Here is a 21,868-nt window from a genome sequence, read left to right as displayed (position 1 = left end):
GTAGATGCTCAGACCTTGGGGAAACCCTGCCATTTATTAGCTGTGCCACCTAACTGCCAATGCCTATATTACCTACTTCACAGAGCTGTAAAATCTCAAGAGCTATAGATACGTGAATTATTATAGACACGGAAAGTCTAACCCTAATCTCCTGACTCCAAGTTTAGTGCTCTTTCTGGGGTCCAAGATGCAGTCCTGTTGGAAAGACACTGGTTTGCATGGTCAGGACAGTTCAGTGAATGTGGGAACCACCTGGGGGTTTAGAATACATTTCTTCTATGATCTCTCATTTTCTTTTCTCTTTTTTTTTTTTAAAGAAATGAAAGCCTTATTGTTGACTTCAGGTGTTACATCACTCATTTCTAGATACATCTAGCCCTCCACAGTGTAGCAAATGTTATACCTTCCCTTGGCACAAAGAAAAACAGTTACGCACACCACGTCTGAGAGCACATGTGACCGTCCCCACCCGTATTCTCCCAGCTTTTCAAAGGAGATGGGAGAAGTGCATTTCTTCTTTAGGTCCTAAGCTTTTTCCAAAGCCCTGTAACCCTATAAACATAATTCAGAAATAACTTCTTATAAACTCCCCCAAGAAACCAGCTTCTCATGAGGGTCCCAGGAAAGGAGGAATAGATGGATTTACTGGAGGCACAGAGGATAAGAAACAGAGGATTTGGGTTCTCTGAGATCAGTGGAATCGTCTAGGAATCCTGGTTCTGTCACTGACTGCCCACATGGCCCTTAGCAAGCTCCTCTGGCCTCTCTGGGTCTCATCCGTAAAAGGAGCAATCTGGTCTCTTAAGTTCTCTCCCAGGTCCAAGCCCAGGCATCCGATTGGTGGTCCTAACTGAACGGTCTGGATCCAGGGCTCTGCCCGCTTCTCTGGCTGGTGGGCATGGAATCTGCTTAAGGACCTAAAAGATTGTTAGGGCAAGGGTGGCTTTCTCCTCGGGCATTCTTCTTCCTTACTGCCCCCCACCCCAGCCTTCCAGTCCCCAATTCACCTTGACGAGCAGCTCATAGCGGGGGATCCTCTGCACCGGTTTGATCATGAGGTCGGACAGCGCCTGCTTCTCCTTGTTCTCCCGCATGCTTTGCTGCAAACATATGGGTGTGGAAAGGTGGGACCCGGGAACTTTGGTCCCCAAGTGAACGGAGCATCCCCCCAATCCCAGGCTGAACCCTGAGAGAGACAGGACAGAGATCTCAAAGAGAGTGTTATAAACAGAGTGATAGAAACACAGAGACAAGGCCAAAGACAGAGACATGGGGAGATGGAGAGATAGAGGGGATGAGGGAGAGTTTGTGTGTGTGTGTGTGTGTGTGTGTGTGTGTGTGTGTGTGTGTGTGTGTGGTGTGTGTGTGTGTGTGTGTGTGTGTGTGTGTGTGTGTGACAAAGAGACCGAGGCAGAGACAGGGATGGATATAGAGACACAGAGCCAGAAACCGAAGAAAAGGGAAGACCCATTTTCATGCTCTCTTGTCCTTGACAACTGCCTCTCATCCAGCAAAGGGTTGTTTCTCAAAGCTAATCAATGTAGAAGGAGGTGGGAGGGGGAGAGAAGAGGGGAAAGATAGGAGAAGAGAAGAAAAGGAGGCCCAGGGGAGAGGAAGGAGTGGGGAGGGGTGAAAGGAGAAGTGGGATGGGAGGGGAGAGGAGAGGAAGAAGTAGGACAAGGGAGGGGGAAGGGGTCAAGGGAAAGGAGGAGACAGAAAGGGAAGGGGGGAAGAGGGGAGGGAGGAGGAAGGCGAAGACAGGGGTTCTTTTCACTTGGCTGAACATACTTTATAGTATTCATTTTGTATGTATTTTATTTATTTACTTATATTTTTTGTTAAAACCCTTACCTTCTTTCTTCAAACCAATGCTATGGATCACTCCCAAGGCAGAAAGAGTGGTAAGGGCTAGGCAGTTGGGGTTAAGTGACTTGCCCAAGGTCACACAGTTAGAAAGTGCCTCCCATCGCTAGGACTGGCTCTCTATCCACTGAGTCAATTAGTTGTCCCTGTATATATTTTATATATAACTCTGTTCATCTTATTTCTCCCCAGTAGAGTGTAAGTTCCTGGAGGGCAAAGCCTAATTCTTGTTGGTCTTTATATTCCCCACCACAGAGTAGGGGCTTAATCAGGGCTTGCCAAATTAAAATGAAGTGAAGTGAATTGAAGGCCTGATTCACTTAGAGAGCTCTATCATACTCATGGAGCAGCTCTGGCTCTAAACATAGAAAACAATGATCTGGATGGGCACAAAGTCCAGTGAGGTTCCAGCTCTCCCAGAAGCTCAGCAATTGGGTTAGGGGACACTGTGGTCCTACTGACCAAAGATGGGCAAATGTAAGGAAGGAGAGTGTCTCTTGTGAATGCCAAGGATGTTCCCATGTATCCTGATAAAATAATCAGCCTCATTTTTAGAAGAGAGAAATGCTGTACCCATTTCTATGTTCTTTTTTTTTTTAAACTGGGGAAGAGAGGGTAAATTCAGAATCTGGGTAAACATCCTACAGCTACTCCAGGTACACAGAATCTTCCTGATTGGCTGAAAGTGAGACTGGGATTGTAGAGCTAGGCCCAGTGCAATCAGGCAGGTAACTCCAAATGAGGGTGGGTAGGGAAGAGTGGGAAACGGTGCCTCAGGAAGAGAAGTGCCATTTTTGTCTGGTTGATTTTTCCTTGCAACCACATATCTAATGCCATTCTGTTGGTATGTTATTGTTAATAGAAAACGCACTCTTGGGGTTGGAGTAGTAGTGGCAAAGTTTGGGAATAAAAGGGAACAAGGGATGTGGATACCAGACATAGATGCTCACTGATGGTGGCAGGGGCAGGAGGAGGGGGGACGTGATTATTAGGGAGGGGCATAATGAATACTAATCTCTGAGTTCAGGAAGCCAAGCAAGTTCAGAAGCAGGACAGGTACAGGAAGCAGAGACTTCAGGTAGGGCTCAGAGAGTTTGGAGGAGACCGAAGGATGACAGTCCTGGGCCTGAAGGTGAAGGTCCTCAGGATTGCCTCCACATAACAGGAGTTTATAACTTTTTGGGAAGCCTGGGGATCCTTCCTCAGAATAATATATTTAAATGCATAAAATAAAAGAAACCAATTAAATGACTAATAAAATTAATGATTAATCAATATTGTGTTGATTATAAAAATATTTTAAAAATAACAATTTGTGGTTAGAAACCCTGTCTTAGAAAGAAGGAGTCGGAGCCTTGAAAGCTAACAAAGCTCAGTAAAGGTTCAAAGCCCAGGGTAGAATCCTCTCCAGGTTGGGAGAGCCTCCAAGTTAAAAAAAAATAGTTCTTTTTCTCATACAATTTATTTTAATTCAAGTTAATTCAAAATCAATCCAACAAGCATTGACTAAGGGCCTACTGCATGTAGATTGCTATATAAGACAATATCCCTAACCTCATGGGACTCACAGCATACTGAGATGGAGGGATCCTTACGGTGACCAAAATGACCCCACTGGGGGTGGGTAGAGAGGGGGGATGTGGCCCCTCATCCCAATGTTCTCTTCATGGAGGTTCTTTCATCCCTAAGCTTGGAGGCCATTCCTATGGGAGACATGTGCCCCATCCTTCTTGGGCACCCCTGAACCCTATACCTCCAGGAATTTGAGGAAAGCAGGCCGGGCCTCCTTGGCGATTCTCACGGCATCTTTGGCATTGAGGAAGTTATCGATATAGGCTGAGTAGATATTCACCAGGATGTCTTTGGAGAACTGGAACAGAGAAGAGATGGGTAGGTGGTTTGGGGGAGTGGAGTGGTATTAGAGATCATTATCCGTGTTAGCCCATCCACCCAGCTTTGGTTGTCCGGTTTAAGGCCCATTCTAGCCTGTGCCAACTCTGTATATATTAATAATCATTAGACTATAGGATTTAGATCTGGAAGGTCCTTAGAGATCATTCAATCCGATCTCTTTATTTCAAAGAAGATGAACCTGAGTCTTGGAGCAGGGAAAGAACTGACCCAAGGTTACATATCTAGCAAGAATCAAAGGGAAACCTTCTAGTTTCATGTCTTGGGGTCTTTTGACCTCACCCACTGAGTCTCAGATGCTTTGTGGTCAGCTCAAAGCTATACTCTACTGTGGGGTTCTTGGGATGATCCACATATACTATGCAGTGTGACTGTATGTTTATGAGTACACGTGTGTGTGTGCGCGTGCATGTGTGTAAGAGCCAGGTCTTCTTCAGGAGGTTGCTTGGGGTTAGAGACTAAATGGGCCATCTGGTCTAATAAATGAATCAGGCTGGATGGACAGCTCAGTCTAGAAGTGAGGCATCTGGTGCCTCGGTCCTGGATCTGCCACTGACCCGTTGAATCACTTCCTCTTTCTTGCCTCGATTTCTTCCACTATAACCTAGGATCAATAACCCTAGCTCAGCTCATTCCCAGGGATGGTATTTGGACAAGGTGATAGCAAAGACAGATCTTTGAGAAAGTAAAAGGAGAGACCATGTAGCCCCTGCTCTCAGGGCAAAAGATCCCAGAACTCCATCTGGCTCTCTGAGCTCAGAAGATCCTGGGAATGCTGTACTGAATCTTATCCCTAGATACAGTGTGGTCAAGGTAAAGATTGGGAAGTGAGCCAAGGTGAGGGTTAGGGTTAGGGGTCATTGAAATATGTCTGGCCCCAGGATGGGCTCAGTGTTTGGATCAGAGGAGCAGTATTTGGGTCAGGTTCCAGATCAGGGACAGTTTCTGGGCTTGGCGATCGGTATCCAGGCTGGGGTATCAGCATGTAGGTGGTTTTAGCACCTGGGATAGGAAAGCTTAGTGTCTTGGACGGTGCCTCATGAAGCAATGTGACAGTTTGGATTAGTCCACGTCTGGGCAAAAGGGCCAGCGTCTGGACCCAGAGGTCAACACCCAGGCGGCAGGGCAGGATCAGCGTCTGTGCCTGGAGGTCGTTATTTGATGAGGGATCGGTGTTTGGGTCTGGAGGTCAGTATCCACGTGGGATGGACACAAATGTGCAGGACACGGTGTGAAGTCCCTGTGTGAGGGAATTGGAGTCCGGGGCAGGCCAGGGGGAGAGGTGGCGGGGCCAGGAGGCGGCACTCACCGACTGCACAAGCAGGTCGCCCACTTTCTGCCGTGTATGCCACTCCTGCACACGGTTCTGCACCTGCTCCAGGAACTGTTCATGGTGCTCCAGCAGCTCTGGGATTTGGTCAAAGATTTCATCTACGAGGGATGGGTCACACAGAACGGCATTCTCTGGCTGCTTGAGTGGCTGCATATAACCCTGGGAAGACCAAGCTGGGTTGAGATGGGGCTGAGGAGTAGGCAGACACAGTCACTGCCGAGCCCCAAGCCTCTTGGGTCCAGTTCAGTGAAACCAGCACCCGGAGGGAAACAACCCCCCCGGCACATGTGGGTGCACATACATCCCCATACATCCCCAGATAGCTAGCCTTCTAATTGGCCCCCTAGCCACAAGTCTCTCCTTGTTCCAATTCATCCTCTATGCAGTGGCCGACATAGATCTGCAAAAGTCAACCCGCCACTCAAGAAACTCCAGTGGCTCCCTGGTACCTCCAGGATCAAATACAAACTCCTGTGTGACATCTAGAGCTCTTCACAAACTAGAACTATATTTCTAGTCTTCTTGTACGTCATTCCTGCTTCATATACTCCATGGTCCAGCCAGACTGGCTACTACTTGCTGGCATCACCAAGGATGCTTCATCTCTCATCCCCACGCCTCTGTACAGGCTGTTCCCATGCCTAGAATGTTCTCCTTCTCCACCCTCAGTTCTTAGAATCCCAGGCTCCCCCCAAGCTCAGCTCAAGCTTCACTCTCAATCAGGAGCCTTTTCAGGCTCTGCCCCATCTCTAGCTGCCTCAGTCTTTTCCCCTCTAAGGCGATCTGCCATCGTATCAACTGAGATACAAAGTGTTTCATAAGCTTGAAGTACAAAGGCAATGCATTTTGTTATTTAGTCATGTCTGATTCTAGGCACACGTGAATTTTATTTGGGGTGAAAAATGAGTTAGGTGCCTCAATGAATAGAGTGTCAGGCTTGGAGACAGAAGGTCCTGGGTTCAAATATGACCTCAGACACTTCCTAGCTGTCTAGGCAAGTCACTTGACTCCCCATTGCCTAGCCTTTGCCACTTTTCTGCCTTGGAACCAATACTTAGCATTGATTCTGAGGCAGAAGATAAGGGCTTAACAAAAATGAGGGGGAAACTAGGTTGCACAGTGGATAGAGCACCAAGCCTGGATTTAGGGACTGGGTTCAAATGTGGCCTCAAGATACTTCCTAACTGTGTGACCTTGGACAAGCCACTTAACTCCAACTGCCTAACCCTTGCTGCTCTTCTATCTTAGAATTGATACTAAGACAGAAGGTAGAAGTTTAAAAAAAAAAAGACTTTTTTTGTTGTTGAAAATCTATTTATGGTCTGAGGTTTGACCAAGGATTTTGTTGTGGCCAATGTATATTAGTTACTTGTACCTTTTTTGATGTTTGTACAGGGAAAACTACAAGTGGCAAGTTTTATACTATTTAAAATTTGTTACAGATATTCATTAAAATATTTTTTACTTTGGGCAAAATATTTGTGGCAGTTTATTAATAAGGTGAGAGTTGTTTCACCATAGTGTAACTATTAAATGCCAACCTTATTGTGTGTAAAAACATTTCAAAATGAAATTTAATGATATAAAACTAAAAGTTAGACAGGTATCTAATATGGCCCAGGTCCAGTAAATACATAGTTCTTTTAAAAAAATACACCCATTTGGGGTTTTCTTGGCAAAGATACTAGAGTGGTTTGTTATTTCCTTCTCTGGCTCATTTTTACAGATGAAGAAACTGAGGCAAACAGGTATGCCAGCTAATAAAAATCTGAGGTGAGATTTGAATTTAGGTCTTCTTGACTCCCAGGCCTAGTGCTCTAATCCTAGCGCTACCTGTGTGGCCTTGGGCAAAACAGCTCACCTCTCTGTCTGCCTCAGTGTAAATGAGGAAAATAGGTTCACAGGATTATGAATTGTGATCTAGGAAGGACTTCAGAGGCCAGCTAGCCCAACCCTCTCATTTTACAGTTGAAGAAACTGAGGCCTGAAAGATAGGAAGGATCAGGGGTAGAATATTTTAACCCAAGTCCTTTGACTCCAGAGTCAAGGCTTTTCCCACTGTATACCATTCTCCATCCTATCTTGCCCTGTCTTGGCTTGGTTTTGGGGCTGGGTTGGATTAGATATTCACTTATTGGGTTCATTTTGATCCCATCCCAATCAGAAGGTTTGTGATTCTCTTTAGACCTGCAGAAAACCCATCTCACTTCCCTATTTTTCCAATAGAAACTAGACACACAGCATCCTACTTCAGTATTTTTCCATTAGAAAGATATAAACTCTCTTTCTCATATCTCCATTGGAAAGACATACACCATTCCATTTCTCCATTTGTCCAATGGAAAGCTACCCACGAGTCATCCCAGGCCCCTTTTCTCCCCTGAAAGGAGAAAGATATTCTATTTTCTTATTTTTCCAAATGAAAGACACACAAATACTCTCCCTTTCTGGCTTCCATCCCAATCTCCAGTTGTTTCTCCTTTAACCCTTGTCTGACCCTCAGGTTGGGGAAAGACATCAGGACATAGGGGTGGTAGGAGAGATTCGGAGAGTTTTGCCTAAGCCAGAAGAGATAAACAACAGAGTCCCCTGCCCTGTCCCTGGCCCCTCACCTGCATCAGTGTCCGAAGGGATTCCACATATGACTGTTCTGTGTCCAATAGTGTCATGATGACATGTTTTCTCATGTCCTGGAAGAGAGGAGAGAATGGAAGAGGATAAGACTCTATGATGGGGATCCTTGTTTTCACCACTGCCATTGCTTCAGACTAGGGGTAGGGAGAAGCCTTTGCCTCAGCTTGGAACCAATCCCCTTCCTCCATTATTTCTCCCCTACTCTTTCTGGGCTTCTGAGTGCCCTTGCTAGATGCAAGAAGCATCTTTACCACAATATGAATATGATTAGGATATAAACCTTCTAGGGTGGCACATCATGGGTATGCAACAACATAGTTAAAGATTCCAGCCTGGTCCAACTGAAGCAATGATGATGATGGCAGTTGATAGGTTAGTTTTGCAATAGTCTTGAGATAGGCAATGCAAGTGTTATTGTGTCCATTTTATAGATTGGAAAACAGAGACTCAGAGTAGTAAAGTGATTTTCCTAGAATAATATTAAATAGTATCACATTTAAAACTCAAGAACCCACAAATCCGGCCTCAGACACTTCCCAGCTGTGTGGCCCTGGGCAAGTCACTTGACCCCCATTGCCTACCCTTACCAATCTTCCACCTATAAGTCAATACACAGAAGTTAAGGGTTTAAAAATTAAAAAAAAAAACAATAACAAAAACCTCAAGAACCCAGATCTTCTGATTTCAAGCCTTCAAGGAATTTCCCCCCATTATATCATGACGAGCTTTGAGGTATCTGGTTCCCAGAGTCCTAGAACCCTAGAATCTCAGAGTTGGAAGGAACCATAGAGGGTATTTATCTAGTCCAACCTGTGTAGCAGTTCCTTCTTCTACATCACTAACAAATGGGCATTGGAAACTTCTAGAGATGAGGAACTCCCTGCTTCTCTAGGCAGCCTGTTCCACTTTGGGCCAATTCTCATTGTGAAAGAATTTTCTTTCATGGAGTCAAAACCTTCCTTTTGGCAACTTCTACCTAATACTCCTGGTTCTGCCTTCTGGGATCAAACAAGACAAGTCTAGTCCCTCTCCCAAAGGACAGCCCTTAAAATACCTAAAGACAAGCTGTTGAGTCTGCCCTCCCAAGTCTTTTCTTCTCCAGGTTAGACATTTCTAGTTCTTTCGACCTTTTTACACTGTGGTCTGGTCTCCACACTTGGCCATTCTGGGTCCCCTGGTCACTCTTCAGTTTGGTAATGTCCTTCCAAAATGGTGACCTCGGAAGGAAACACATGGTCTGACCAGGACACTGACCAGGACAGAGGTGTCCAAACATGGCCAGTTGGACACAACACTTTGGGTGCTGCCAGAGCCAGATTGAAATATAATTAGGAAATGTTTAATGAAATTTAAAAAATATGATAGAACAAATGATATTAATTTTAATAAGTCAATTGACTATAAGTCAATGGACTCAACTGACAAAGTCAGTATGTGGTCGTGGAGATCCTAGAATGGTATTGTAGATAGAGAACCCTGGGACTGGAATCAGGAAGACTCATCTTCCTGAGTTCACATCTGGCCTCAGACACTTACTAGCTGTGTGAGCCTCAGCAAGTCACTTACCCTTGTTTGCCTCAGTTTCCTCAACTGTAAAAAAAACTAGAGAAGGAAATGACAATCACTTCCAATATTTTTGTCAAGAAAATCTCAAATTGGGGTCACAAAGAGTTGGACTGGATTGAACAACAAAGGGATCCTTATAAATGGATTGGTGGTTCCTATTCCCATTTGAGTTTGATATTACTGATTGGATTAAAATTTCAAATTTTACAGATGAGGAAACCGAGATCCATAGAAGTTAAATGATCTGTTTAGGGTCATGCTATGTCTAAAGCATAATCATATGAACTTAGCTCTTCCTAACTGTCTCTCATATGAGGCTGAAGCTGGGAGAGATGTTTAAGAATCTGGGGCATATGTGAGAAATTGGCTATCATCAGTTGAATGACATGCCAGTAATCAGGGCCAGCCTCCTGCCTTTTGCACTGGGCTGGATATTGACATCTACCCTGGGAAGCTACTGCCCAGGGAAAAATATTTTTATAGCCTCCCCCGGTTACCCTTTTCAGGGAAGTCTAAGAAGTTTCCCCCTGGGATCTAATTTGAATCAAAGGCTTATTTCTTCTTGTCTTACCCCATGGCCATCCTTTGTGTCCTGAGAGTCATACTGCCCTCTTGGGGTTTTTGATCCCCAAACCCAAAAGTTTTCACAAAGCTCCTTTTAAAAGGGGCTCCCAGAAAACGAGAGAATGTCCTTCAATTGGGGAATGGCTGAACAAATTGTGATATCTATTGGTGATGGAATACTATTGTGCTCAAAGGAATAAAGAACTGGAGGAATTCCATGTGAACTGGAATGACCTCCAGGAATTGATTCGGAGTGAAAGGAGCAGAACCAGGAGAACCATATACACAGAGACTGATAAACTGTGGTAAAATCGAATGTAATGGACTTCTGTACTAGCAGTAGTAATGCAATGATCCAGAGCAAGGCCGAGGGACTTATGAGAAAGAAAAATAGCCACATTCAGAGGAAGAACTGTGGGAGAAGAAACACAGAGGAAAAACAACTGCTTGAACACATGGGCTGATGAGGATATTATTGGGAATGTTGGGTTTGGGAGAGAGGGAAAGAACATGAAATATTTAACTAGGGGAAAATATTCAAAATCAAAATTAAAAAAAATAAAATAAAAGGGGGTCCCAAATCTGGCCTCAGATACTTCCTAGCTATGTGACCCTGGGCAAGTCACTTAACCCCCATTCCCTAACCCTTACTGCTCCTCTGCCTTGGAACTAATATGCAGTATTGATTCTAAAATGGAAGGTAAAGTTTTAAAAAGAAAAAGAAAGGGCTCCCCCACAAAAAAGCTCCCAGACCCATTCTCTGTGCCATGTGGGGGAAGAGCATTCCTCCTTGGATGAAGAAAGAGAGATGGAGGTAGGAGTGTGTGTGTGTGTGTGTGTGTGTGTGTGTGTGTGTGTGTGTGTGTGTGTGATTAGGTGGGCAAGGGAAAAGGTTGTGTCTAGAACATCTGTTAAGTGAGTTCAGTTGCATGTCTTCTCATGAGATCAGAAGATTTAGGAGAGGCCCTCAGAGAACATCAGATCTGTATGAGAAAACTGAGACTTGCGCAGGGTAACATAACAGGCCTGACCGTCAAATCCCAATTCTGCCATGGAGAAAAATCTTTGGTTTCTAAAGTCACTAAGCCTCTTTCTTCCCCCAAAAGGTGTTTTCAGCCTTCTCCTCTCCCATGCCAAATCCCCCAGAAGCCCTGCTTGTGCTCTAGATAGCTTCCTGGCATGGAGACTTAGACCCTAGAACCTGGAGGAATCAGAGTCCCTGGCATGTGTGCAAACAAAGACAGAGAGAGAGAGAGAGAGAAGGAGAGAGAGAGAGAAGGAGAGAGAGAGAAGAAGAAGAGAGAGAGATAGAGATAGAGATAGAGATAGAGATAGAGAGAGAGAGAGAGAGAGAGAGAGAGAGAGAGAGAGAGAGAGAGAGAGAGAGAGACTCAAACAGGGAGGACCTCAAGAGACAGAGTCAGAGAAGTTGCAAGATAAACACACAAGGGCAGAGACATGAAGGCCTAGAGACAGATATACAGTGAGAGATGCACATAGACAGGAAGGATCAAGAGAGAAACAGAGACAAAGATACACAGAGGCACAATGAAGGATATGTAAAAAGACAAAAAGAGGCTCAAAATACTGTTACACATAGCCAGCCACCAAGGTAAAAAGAGCAAGGGCCAGAGATTTGGAGATGACTTATTCAGGGTCTTAGACATCCCTGGGCCAGCTCTCCCAGGGGCACTATGAAGTCCTAAGTGTCAACAGATCCGGGCACTCTGGAGGCACTGTGAGCCAGATACCCAGAGACTCAGCCCTCCAGAGATACTGAGGTCACACACACGCTAGTACCCGCTCCAGCCCCCCATGGTACTGTAAGGGCACAAATACTCCAGTCCCTAGTAGATGTAAGTATCCCCAGAGGTGGCCATCCCCAAAGCACTTTGAGATCAAAGATACCTCTGGACCCAAATCTCCAGAGATACTGAGGTCATGGACATCCTCAGCCCCCACCCTAGGGATACCATGAAGTCACAAATTCCTCCAGCTTTCTAACCCTGCCCGCCCCTCCAATACTGAGCTCACCACCATTCCCAGCCCCCTCTAGGGATATGGTAAAGTCACAAATACGCCCCCCACACACCATAGAGACATCATGAAGCCATATGTCCCCAGCCCTTGACAGGTACTTTGAGATCCAAGAAACCTTTAAACCTAGACTTCTAGAGCCACTGTGAGTTCATAAACACCCCAACATTCCAGGGACATGGTGAGGTCATATTTACTCTTAGTTCTGGCCTCCTAGAGACACTGTGAGGTCACAATTACTCCAACTCCCCCCATTGTGAGGCCAGATACCCCCAGCCCTCCCCCAAGACATATTGACAACAATAGCTCTTGTCCCTGTTGTTTTGTAAGGCTTATTAAGGGGCTTTCCCCTCAATACCTCCAAGGAGCAAAGATTATCTTTTCTGCCCCATTTCACAGATGGAGATGAAGCTAAGACAGGATAAATGAGGCCACAGGTCATAGATATTTTACATTCATCTCCCATCCCTATCAGAGGCATGACTAACTCACACTACCCCACAAAGGTTATCAACCCCCCAAATCCCAGAGGCCCTCCTGGCTTTTTAAACACTCTAGACCCAGAACCCTTAGGATTATGAATCTCCTCCCATACTTCCTCCCCATATACACATTATAGACATCCTTAAGGAATACATCCAGGTCATAGAATTCCCTTCGAGACACTCAGATTCTAGTTTCCCAGAAGGTATGATCCAGGATCAAACACTCCTGAGACCAGGACCCGTAACATTTCAGACACTCACAATAACAGACTTCCTAGCTGAACTTGGACCCCCTAATGTGCCAGAGCCTTCCTCCCAAACTCCAGGCCTCTCTGCCGAAGGGCCTCTCCGATAACAGACTCCTGGCCTAAGAAATCCCAGGATCAGAGAGAGCTTTTCAAATCCAGACCCGGATCACAGGTCTCAGATTCTGGATCCATCATACCGGAGAAGCCTTAAAGACTGCAGAACCCTTAGTCTCTCAGCCAGTCCCTTGCCAGAGGAGGAATATAGACTGCCTCCTCTCTCAATGCCACAGAAAGCAGGGACCTAGCTCAGAAGCTTCCAAATACTCCCAGGAGTCCAGAGTCCCAGGCCAGAGACCCCAAACACCCCCTCACCACAGAAACCAATCCCAGAGTTCTAGACCAGAGACCCCTGCTATCTCCTCTAGAGACACAGTTTCTAGAACCCCAAGCCAGAGACCCCAAATACCCCATTACTATAGATACCAATCCCAGAATTCTAGACCAGAGACCCCTGCTATCTCCTCTAGAGACACAGATCCCAGAGTCCCAGGCAAGAGACCCCAAATACCTCCTTACCACAGAAACCAATTCCAGAGTTCTAGACCAGGGACCTCCTATAGACCCAGATCCCAGGGTCCCAGGCCAGAGACCCCCAATACTCCATTACTATAGATACCAATCCCAGAGTCCCGGGCCAGAGACCTCTGAACCACTCCCCCCAAGAACTCAGTCTCAGGTCAAAGACCCACATCCAATAACTCAGGGGCCCACGTGATAGGGCCCCCAAACACCCACCTAAGAAGTCAGAAGCCTCTATCATATCCTTCTTCCAGTTAGACACACCTAAGAACTCAGCCTCCCAAACCTGCTCAGAGCCCCCCATAGGGATATGTGCCCCACACCCCAGAGAACCCAAAGCCCCCAGTAAAGGCACTCTAGGCCCCAGAACTGCCCTCTCCCTTCTAACTCGGGCCCTCAGATGACAGATAGCCTGGCTTTCCCCACTCTATCCTCCAGTGTCCTGCCCCTGAGCCCCCCCCCAGCCCTGTCACCTCATTGCTGCCTCCACTGTCTGGCCCTGGCAGGCCACCGGGGCCCGGCCCCATCCCTGGTCCCATCCCTAGCCCTGGCCCGGGCTGCTCGCCATCGCCCATCTCCCGCATGTCCTCCAGGGCGATGGTGAACTGGGCCAGGGTCTTCACCATCTGCAGCATGGGCCTGGGGGCCGGAGCCAAGGGCCAGGAGGGCTGGATGGAGGGAAGGAGGCAGTGGCTGGAGCCCCGGCCTGCGCCGCCGCCTGGTCTGTCCCTGGGCCGGCGGCCACCCGCCCGCCTGCCGCTGGCTGTCAGGGGAGGCTGAGCCGAGCCGAGCCAGGCATCAGGCTGAGCAGGCGCAGCTCTGGAGAGGGAGGGATGGGGGGGAGTTGCAGGCGCGGGGGCTGGGAGGAGGCCCCTCACCCTCCCCTCTTCTCGCTCACACTCACACACACACACAGGAAGATTGATTTACATTCAGAGCCGCTCAGCCGTGTGCCCTGGCGGAGCCGTACCTGCTCTCGGGGGAGCGCCAGCTTGTCCAGGGATCCTCGGAGGCAGAGAATCCTACGTGCCCCCATCGGTGCCCTCGGGGGTCCGCCCCAGCCTGAGCTGCCCCTAACCCACAATTTGCCCAACACACACACGCCAGCTCGCAGGTCCCCATCCATCCCCCTAGGTGTGTGCAGGGAAGAAGCTGCAAATACACGTGGGCACACGCCGTGCCCCATATCAGCTCTCCTCACACTTGGCCTCACGCGGTCCCACGATTCACTGATAAACATATGTAGTGGGAACACATAGATTCCAAATGAGGCTACAAATCGGCACCCCCACACACATAGAATCATTTATTCATTCAACAAACATTTACTGATCCCTTATTTAGGGCACTGGAGGTTGGAGGGTAGGACAGACTTGGTCCCTGTCCCCAGGCGGCTCTAGAAAGATCACTTGATGTTTATCGACGGTTCCTTTTTTCTTTTAAACCTTTACCTTCTGTCCTAGAATCAACACTCATAAATATGCTTACCCGGACACAGCTCTATGTATGTATGTATGTATGTATGTATGTATGTATGTATGTGGGAAAGTGTGAACAGATGCTCTTCTTCTCAACAACAGTAATGATTGCAGAAGCTCCTATTTTGATAGTCCTCTTGGATTAAGCATTTTTCTTAAAACGGTTTTATAAGGTAGGTTGTTCAAGGAGTATTATCCCCATTTTGCAGAAGGGAAAACTGAGGCTGAGAAAGGACAGGGGACCTATTCAGGGCCATCGAGCCGTCAAGTGTTTACATAGTGGGCACATAATTACACACTTGTACGGAGACACACTTTTTCACACAAGGACCGCCTGGGGACAACTCAGAAGAATGGGACTGGTTTTAGCCTGTCAGACGCCCCGTGTTATGTTGCTAGTAAGAGACACAGAACACCCCGGGAAACAGGAGCCGTTGCTCAGTATTAATGGGGTGAGGGCACCCCAAACCTCCTCCCTTTAAAAAAACTACCTCTGAGAGGTGGGGATCCCCACTCTCACCGAGTCCTCCAGGGGCACTTGACTCGTGCTTGTGACTCAGCTGGTCAGAGGCAGGGCTCAGCGTGGAGTCAAAGCTCCCAACCCTTCTGTGACAGTGGCTCTCCCAGTAGATGAGGTGACCTCCCCATCTGTATCCCCAGCTCTGACTCCCGGACCAGACATTCACATCCACCCACCACTGCCTGATGACGACAGAGTCAATAGGGGTGGCCATGAGGAGGGAATGGGGATGACAGGGAGGATGATGGGAGCAGCGGGGATGGGGACAGGGAGACGGCCATGAGAGCCATGGTGGGGGGTTGGGGATGGCCAAGCAAAGAGCCACAGCTGGCTTTTATGTGGCACTCTAATGGTACACACGCACTTTGGAAAGACAGCATGGCCTCAGAATTGGGACACACACTGGCCGGGGGACCTTAAGTGAGTCACTTAACCTTTGAGTTCTCTAAGCAACCCTCTAAGATGACAAATTACAAAGAAAGTCACAACCTGCATGGGGGGGGGGAAGGAGTTTCCTCACCTGGATGTTCCTGAACCATTTAAATCATGGATCTCTTATCTTATGTGCTTTACACAAATAAATATATTATCTCGCTCACTTCTTACAACCTATAAGATCAGAACTATAGGAATAATTATGCCCATTTTACAGGTGTTCAGAATGCTCAAGACATCAGACACAGGTCTGGCCCCTCGGGTGGGATGTGCTGACCCAGGAAGCTAGACCCCATTATGCTTCCTAGGTCCTGTAGCTTAGAGGAGCCTCAATGTGGTGGGGGAAGTGGGTGGGTTGGGGCAGAAGGTGGACAGAAAACACTAATTTTACCCAAAAAGAAGGCAAAGAAATCCTCCAGATTTTGAGTACCAAAGGAAGTCCTTCACTAGCACCAAGGCACAGGCTCCACTAACCTTGGGAAAGGCAGTCATAAGCCACAGTATTTGCCCCCAGCACAGATGGGATGAATAGCCCAGAAAAATCCCAAATGGTGAAATTAAAATTCCCAGAAAACCTCCCTCCAATCAGCCAATCAATCAACAGATATTTATTAGGTCCCTAGTTTGAGACAGAAGTGAAGCAGCTGCTTCAAAGGGCATGTTATTGTATTTATCTAAAGGATGCCCGTTGAGGTCCCTTCCAAATCTTCTGTGATGTAGCTCCTGCCCTCAAGGAGCTTACATTCCAATGGCAAAAACAGGGACCCAAACCATATTAGCAACTTAAAATGTTTCATTGTTTTGAGCAGAGTAGATTAAGCTTTAATAGTTTAAGGACACCCGAAAACTTTTGGGACACCCCATATATCTCTGTACATCATTTTTTCTTTTAAAGTTTTAACAGCTCAAACCTGGGATAAGACTTTTAGAATAACTTGTTTAGGTACATACAAGACATATTATATAAAGCAAATCTGGGGTAACTTCAAAACCAGATAACCCCCCCCAAAATGTTCAATTAAAAATAAAGGCAAACCACAAACCCATTCAGCAGATTAGCTAAACATGCCAGAAAAATCCCAAACCAGGAGATTAACCTCAAATGGCATTGTAGATAAAGAATGTGGGATGAAAATTGGAAGACTTGAGTTTGAATCCTGATCAGGTACTTTCAAGAGCTCTGGGATAATGGACAATTTAATTAGTCTTTCCAGGCCTCAGTGTTCTCATCTGTACAATGGAAATTATTCTGTCTCCCAGGGCTTCAGGAGGAAAGCATTTTGCCAGTTTCAAAGCACACAATCTCAGAACAAGTTAACCCCTGAATGGTCCTGAATGGTCTTATTGGCTTCGAGGAAGCATTTTTATGATCACTAACCACCACCCAATAGAATTTTTCCTGCTCTCACTGTACCCCAGGCCATGAAGACAAACTAGAAGGGACCCTGCCTAGTGGTGAGCTGAGAGCAAAGGCACCCTGATCCAAGTGCACCTTGGGGCATACAAGAGGTCCAGACCTGGAGCCAGGGTATATGAACAGAGATAGGACGAGGCACATTGAACAGAGAGAGCATCTGGAACAGATGCTAGAGAGAAGAAAAGTTAAATGGAACTGGGGCAAGGGCTCTCAAAGACAGAAGCTAGAGAGGGCAGCTAGATGGCTCAGTGGATAGAGTGCCAGGAAGAAGGTGTCTGGAACAGATAGGTTCTGGGTTTAAATCTAACTTCAGATACTTCCTAGCTGTGTGACCTTGGGCAAGTCACTTAAACCCCAAGGCTTTACTGCTCTTCTACTTTGAAACTAATAAACAGTTGATTCTCAGGCAGAAGGAATAGGTTTTTTTTAAAGAGAGACACAGAGAGATAGAGGGCAACAGAGACACATACACATACAGAGTAAGAATAAAGGGAGGGGAGGGGGAGAGGGAAAAGGAGAGGGAGAGTGAAGAGAGAGAGAAAGGGAGAGGAAGAGAGAAGAGAGGGGAGAGAAAGTGACAGAGAGAGCGAGAGAGATGGAGAGAGTGTGTTGGGGAGGGAGACACAGAGAGAGACAAAGAGACAGAGAGACACAGAGAGGGAGACAGGGAGAGAGAGATACAGAGAGACAGAGAGATGGAGAGAGAGAGTGTTGGGGAGGGAGACAGAGAGAGAGAGAGAGAGACAGAGACAGAGAGACAGAGAGGGAGACAGGGAGAGAGAGAGACAGAGAGGAGGGTAGGGAGATAGAGATAGAGGGAGAGAGAGAGAGAGAGAGAGACAGAGACAGAGACAGAGACAGAGCGCCTGGGCTTCTTCCCTCTGAGGTCTAGACAGGGCTGAATCTGGTGTCTGATGTTCTAGGTGCCAGTGAGAGCAGGGCTCCTCTGCTTCCCTGGTTATCTTGGGGACCTCAGCATAGGGAAGGTAATCAAGGATTTCAAGGAGCCAGTCTCAGCCCACCTACATAGGGAGAAGCCGCTCCGGGAAACGGGGAGGGGGACCTTGGAGCAAGGAGCTAGATAGACCCCAGAGGTGTCTTAGGGAGAAGAAGGGGAGGGGACTGGCATCAGCTGGGCGGGAGGGGGAGGTGCTCTAACAGGAGCCTGTTGCTTTACTAATGAGGAGAGATCCCAGTCTGCGAGCTGTCACCATGGCAACCAAGGCTACCAAGGGGTCCGGGTTAGCCTGGCAGGGAAATTTCCTAGGGTAGGATGAGACACGCGCGCGCGCACACACACACACACACACACACACACACACACACACACACACACACACACAGAGTCCTGCAGACATCCACAGAAAGATAAAGACAGAAGCAGATACCCAGACGCACGCACGCACCCGCACTCATAGACGGTACACAGAGGAAGAGACGGAGGCAGAGACCCCAGGCGAGCGAGCCAGAAGTCTAACGGCGCGCAGAGATCCAAGTTCCCGTTTTAGACACACGCGGAAGGCACAAACGCGCACAGATCCGCACTCACACTCCCAGGCTTCTCAGGAAGACACGAATGCAGGCAGAGGCGCACACGGGGTGCACACAAAAGCAGATGGAGAGAGAAGATGGAGCGCAGTGATACGCACACCTACTGGCTGACAGCCATCACCGCCCACAGCTGGAGAGGCGGACAATGACATCTGCACATACATATGCACACGTGCACACACAGGGGGACACAGATCTACTTAGGACCTGGGGGGGTGGGTGGAGGGGGCATCGATCACTCACACCAGAAGCTCATCCCAGCGACCCCAGGTCCAGACTCTCTCTTTGTCTCTCTCCTCTGCGGGTTGGGGGACTGATTCATTTCATCTTCCAAATAGAGCGTCATTTTCCCTGACCCATTTCTCCCTCCAGGGCTCCCAGTCTCAGCTGGAGGGTCGAAACAAAGGAGAAGTAAAGCCAAACGCCCTCGGGCTCAGGGACTAACTAGTCGAGGGTTCAGGCAGGGACACAGAGATCAAAGTGACTGGGCAGAATCTGATCCCCAGGAAGGAGGTGAGGGGAGCCCGCAAAGGGTTTTGGGGCCTCAAAGAAAGCAGAAAGCATGCGGTATATTGAAAAGAGCACCAACCGGAGAGAGAGGTCTTAGGTTCAAATCCCACTCATGATGCATACTAGCTGTGTGATCTGGGGCAAATTACCTAACCATAGTGGGCCTCAGTTTCCTCATCTGTAAAATGAGGGGGTGACTCCCCAGCTTTAGGTCCACATGCCTATGATCCCAACGACTACCTGGCTAGAGGCTGTAGTCAGACAGATATTGGTGAAGATTTCCTAGACTAGGTGACCTCTGAGCTGAGTTTTGAAGAACAGGAAGAATTTTAATAGGAGATGGAGAGGCACAGAAGGATTGTATAAGTAGAGGTGAGGAAGTGGGACCCGCATAATTGAGCCAGAGGGTACCAAGGGGAGATAATCAATTGGAGAATGAGGTCACCAAACTGTTTGGGGCATTGAATGAAAGGCTGAGAAAGTTGGACTTTAGGATGGAGAGCTATGTAAAGTTTTTGAGCAGAATAGAGATGTGGTTAGAGCTGGGCGGTAGGAAGATAGTTTTGGCTCTATATACAGAAGGACCAGTGGATAAAGTTCCAGTGTTTCCTCAAGAAGCTCCAATGAAGATCCTCACAAGGGGTTAAGAAGGCTCATGCATCTGCCTGGGCCATCCCATCAACTAATCATTCAACAGACTTAAAAAAACAAACAAACAAACAAACAAACAAACAAACAAACAAAAAAACCCCACCCTTCTTAGTATCTATACCGTGTACTGGTTCCGAGGCAGAAAATAGTAAGGGCTAAGTAATGGGGGTTAAGTGACTTGCCCAGGGTCACAAATGGAGAAAGTGTCTGAGGCCAAATTTGAACCCAGGACATCCCATGTCTAGGCCTGGTTCTCAATCCACTAAGCCACCTAGCTGCCCCCTCAACAAACAATTATTAAGCACCTGTGAGCTAGGGACTGTGCTTAGCCCTGAGACTACAAAGACAAGAATAAAATATTCCCTGCCTTTAAGGAATTGACACAAAGGAAAGAGCAATGATCTGGAGTCATAACTTGTTTTTTATTGTTTTTCAGTTCTGTCTGATTCTTTGTGACCCCATTCGAAGTTTTCTTGGCAAAGATACTGGAATGGTTTGTCATTTCCTTCTCCAGCTCCTTTTATGGATGAGAAAACTGAGTCAAGTAAATTTAAGCGACTCACCCAGGGCCACACAGCTAGTAAGTATCTGAGGCCACATTCGAACTCCAGGCCTGGCACTCTGTCCACTGTGACATCTAGCTGTCCCCCCCTGGAGTTATAGATCAGTGTTGAAATCTTACCTCTGCCCCCAAGTTACTTAGCCTCTGTGGGCTTCAATTCTTTCATCTGTAAAATTATAAGATTTGGCCTAGATACCTCTGATGTCCTTTCTAGCTCTTAATTTGTGAGCTGACATACACATATCAGTATATACAAAATATATCGGGGCAGCTAGGTGGTGCAGTGGATAGAGCACTGAGCCGAGTCAGGAAGACTCATCTTTCTGAATTCAATTCTGGCCTCAGACATTTCCTAGTGTGGGACCCAGGACTGGCCACTTCACCCTGTTTTCCTCAGTTTCCTCATCTGTAAAATGAGCTGGAGAAGGAAATGGCAAATCACTCTAGTGTCTCTGCCAAAAAAACCTCAAATGGAGTCACAGTCAGACCCATGAACAACAAATATACAAAATCAACACAGAGCAAATTGGGTGGTGAGGCACGAGGAGCTGGGGAGGAGAGAATGAAAACAGGCCTGTTATAGGAAATGGTAGCTGAGCTGAGCTTTGAAAGAAATTAGGGAATCTAAGAGGCAGATGAAAGGAGGGCATTCCTGGCATCAGGGACGGCGTATCAATGCAAAGTGTCTAGAAATGGAGTTCAGGTATGGGGAATAGCAAGTGGACAAGCGTGGTTGGATTGTTGAATAAATGAAGGCGTGTGATGAGTAATAAGTCTGGAAAGGTTGGAATGAGTTATTTCATCTTAGAAGGAATGGGGAGCCATTTTTTTTTAATTGAGTTTACTGAGCAGAGTAGTCAACCCTGGATACTCTGCAATGCAGGGACATTGGCTGCTCCTCACATAAGACACTCCATCTCTAGTCTTGGGGCACTTGTCCTGGCTGTCCCCCATGCCTGGAATGCTCTCTCTCCTCATTGCTATCTCTTGGCTCCCCTGGCTTCCTACAAGTTCCAACTAAATCTCACCTTCTCTAGGAAGTCTTCCCTGATCTCTCTTCTTAAAGATTTTATTTTTCTTAAAAACCCTTTGCCTTCAGAATTGGAATCAATACTGTGTATTGGTTCCAAGCCAGAAGAGTGGTAAGGAGTGGGCAATGGGGATTAAGGGACTTGCCCAGGGTCACACATGGAGAAAGTGTCTGAGGGCAGATTTGAACCCCAAGACCTCCTTCCTGTCTCTAGGCCTGGCTCTCAATCCACTAAGCCGCTTAGTTGCCACCCTGAGCTAACTTACTTTCTTTTTTCTTTCTTTCTCTCTCTCTTTCTCTTTCTTTCTTTACCTCTTTCCTTCATTCTCTCTTTCCTTTCTTTCTTCCTCTCTTTATTTCTTTCTTTCCTTTTCTTCATTTCTTTCTTTCCCTTTCTTCATTTCCTTCCTTCCTTCCTTCCTTCCTTCTTTCCTTCCTTCCTTCCTTCCTTCTTTCCTTCCTTCCTTCCTTCCTTCCTTCCTTCCTTCCTTCCT

The 21,868-nt window shown here is 47.1% G+C and overlaps 1 protein-coding gene across 1 annotated transcript in view; it reads right to left on the bottom strand.

Moving 5' to 3' along the window:
• Positions 1–21,868, bottom strand: part of ARHGEF17 (Rho guanine nucleotide exchange factor 17) — a 157,011-nt gene that overhangs the window by 35,108 nt on the left and 100,035 nt on the right. The window contains exons 2-5 of the mRNA XM_044668113.1: positions 7,720–7,797; positions 5,084–5,266; positions 3,617–3,733; positions 1,008–1,100 (exon numbers count right to left, since the gene is read on the bottom strand). Of these exons, the coding sequence (XP_044524048.1) occupies positions 1,008–1,100; positions 3,617–3,733; positions 5,084–5,266; positions 7,720–7,797 (471 nt within the window). The remainder of the gene's footprint in view (positions 1–1,007; positions 1,101–3,616; positions 3,734–5,083; positions 5,267–7,719; positions 7,798–21,868) is intronic.

This window comes from Gracilinanus agilis, chromosome 3 (assembly GCF_016433145.1).
Source record: "Gracilinanus agilis isolate LMUSP501 chromosome 3, AgileGrace, whole genome shotgun sequence".
Lineage (NCBI taxonomy): Eukaryota > Metazoa > Chordata > Mammalia > Didelphimorphia > Didelphidae > Gracilinanus > Gracilinanus agilis.
The sequence above is the reverse complement of the archived record's forward strand: the minus strand, read 5'-3'. Positions and strand labels throughout refer to the sequence as shown.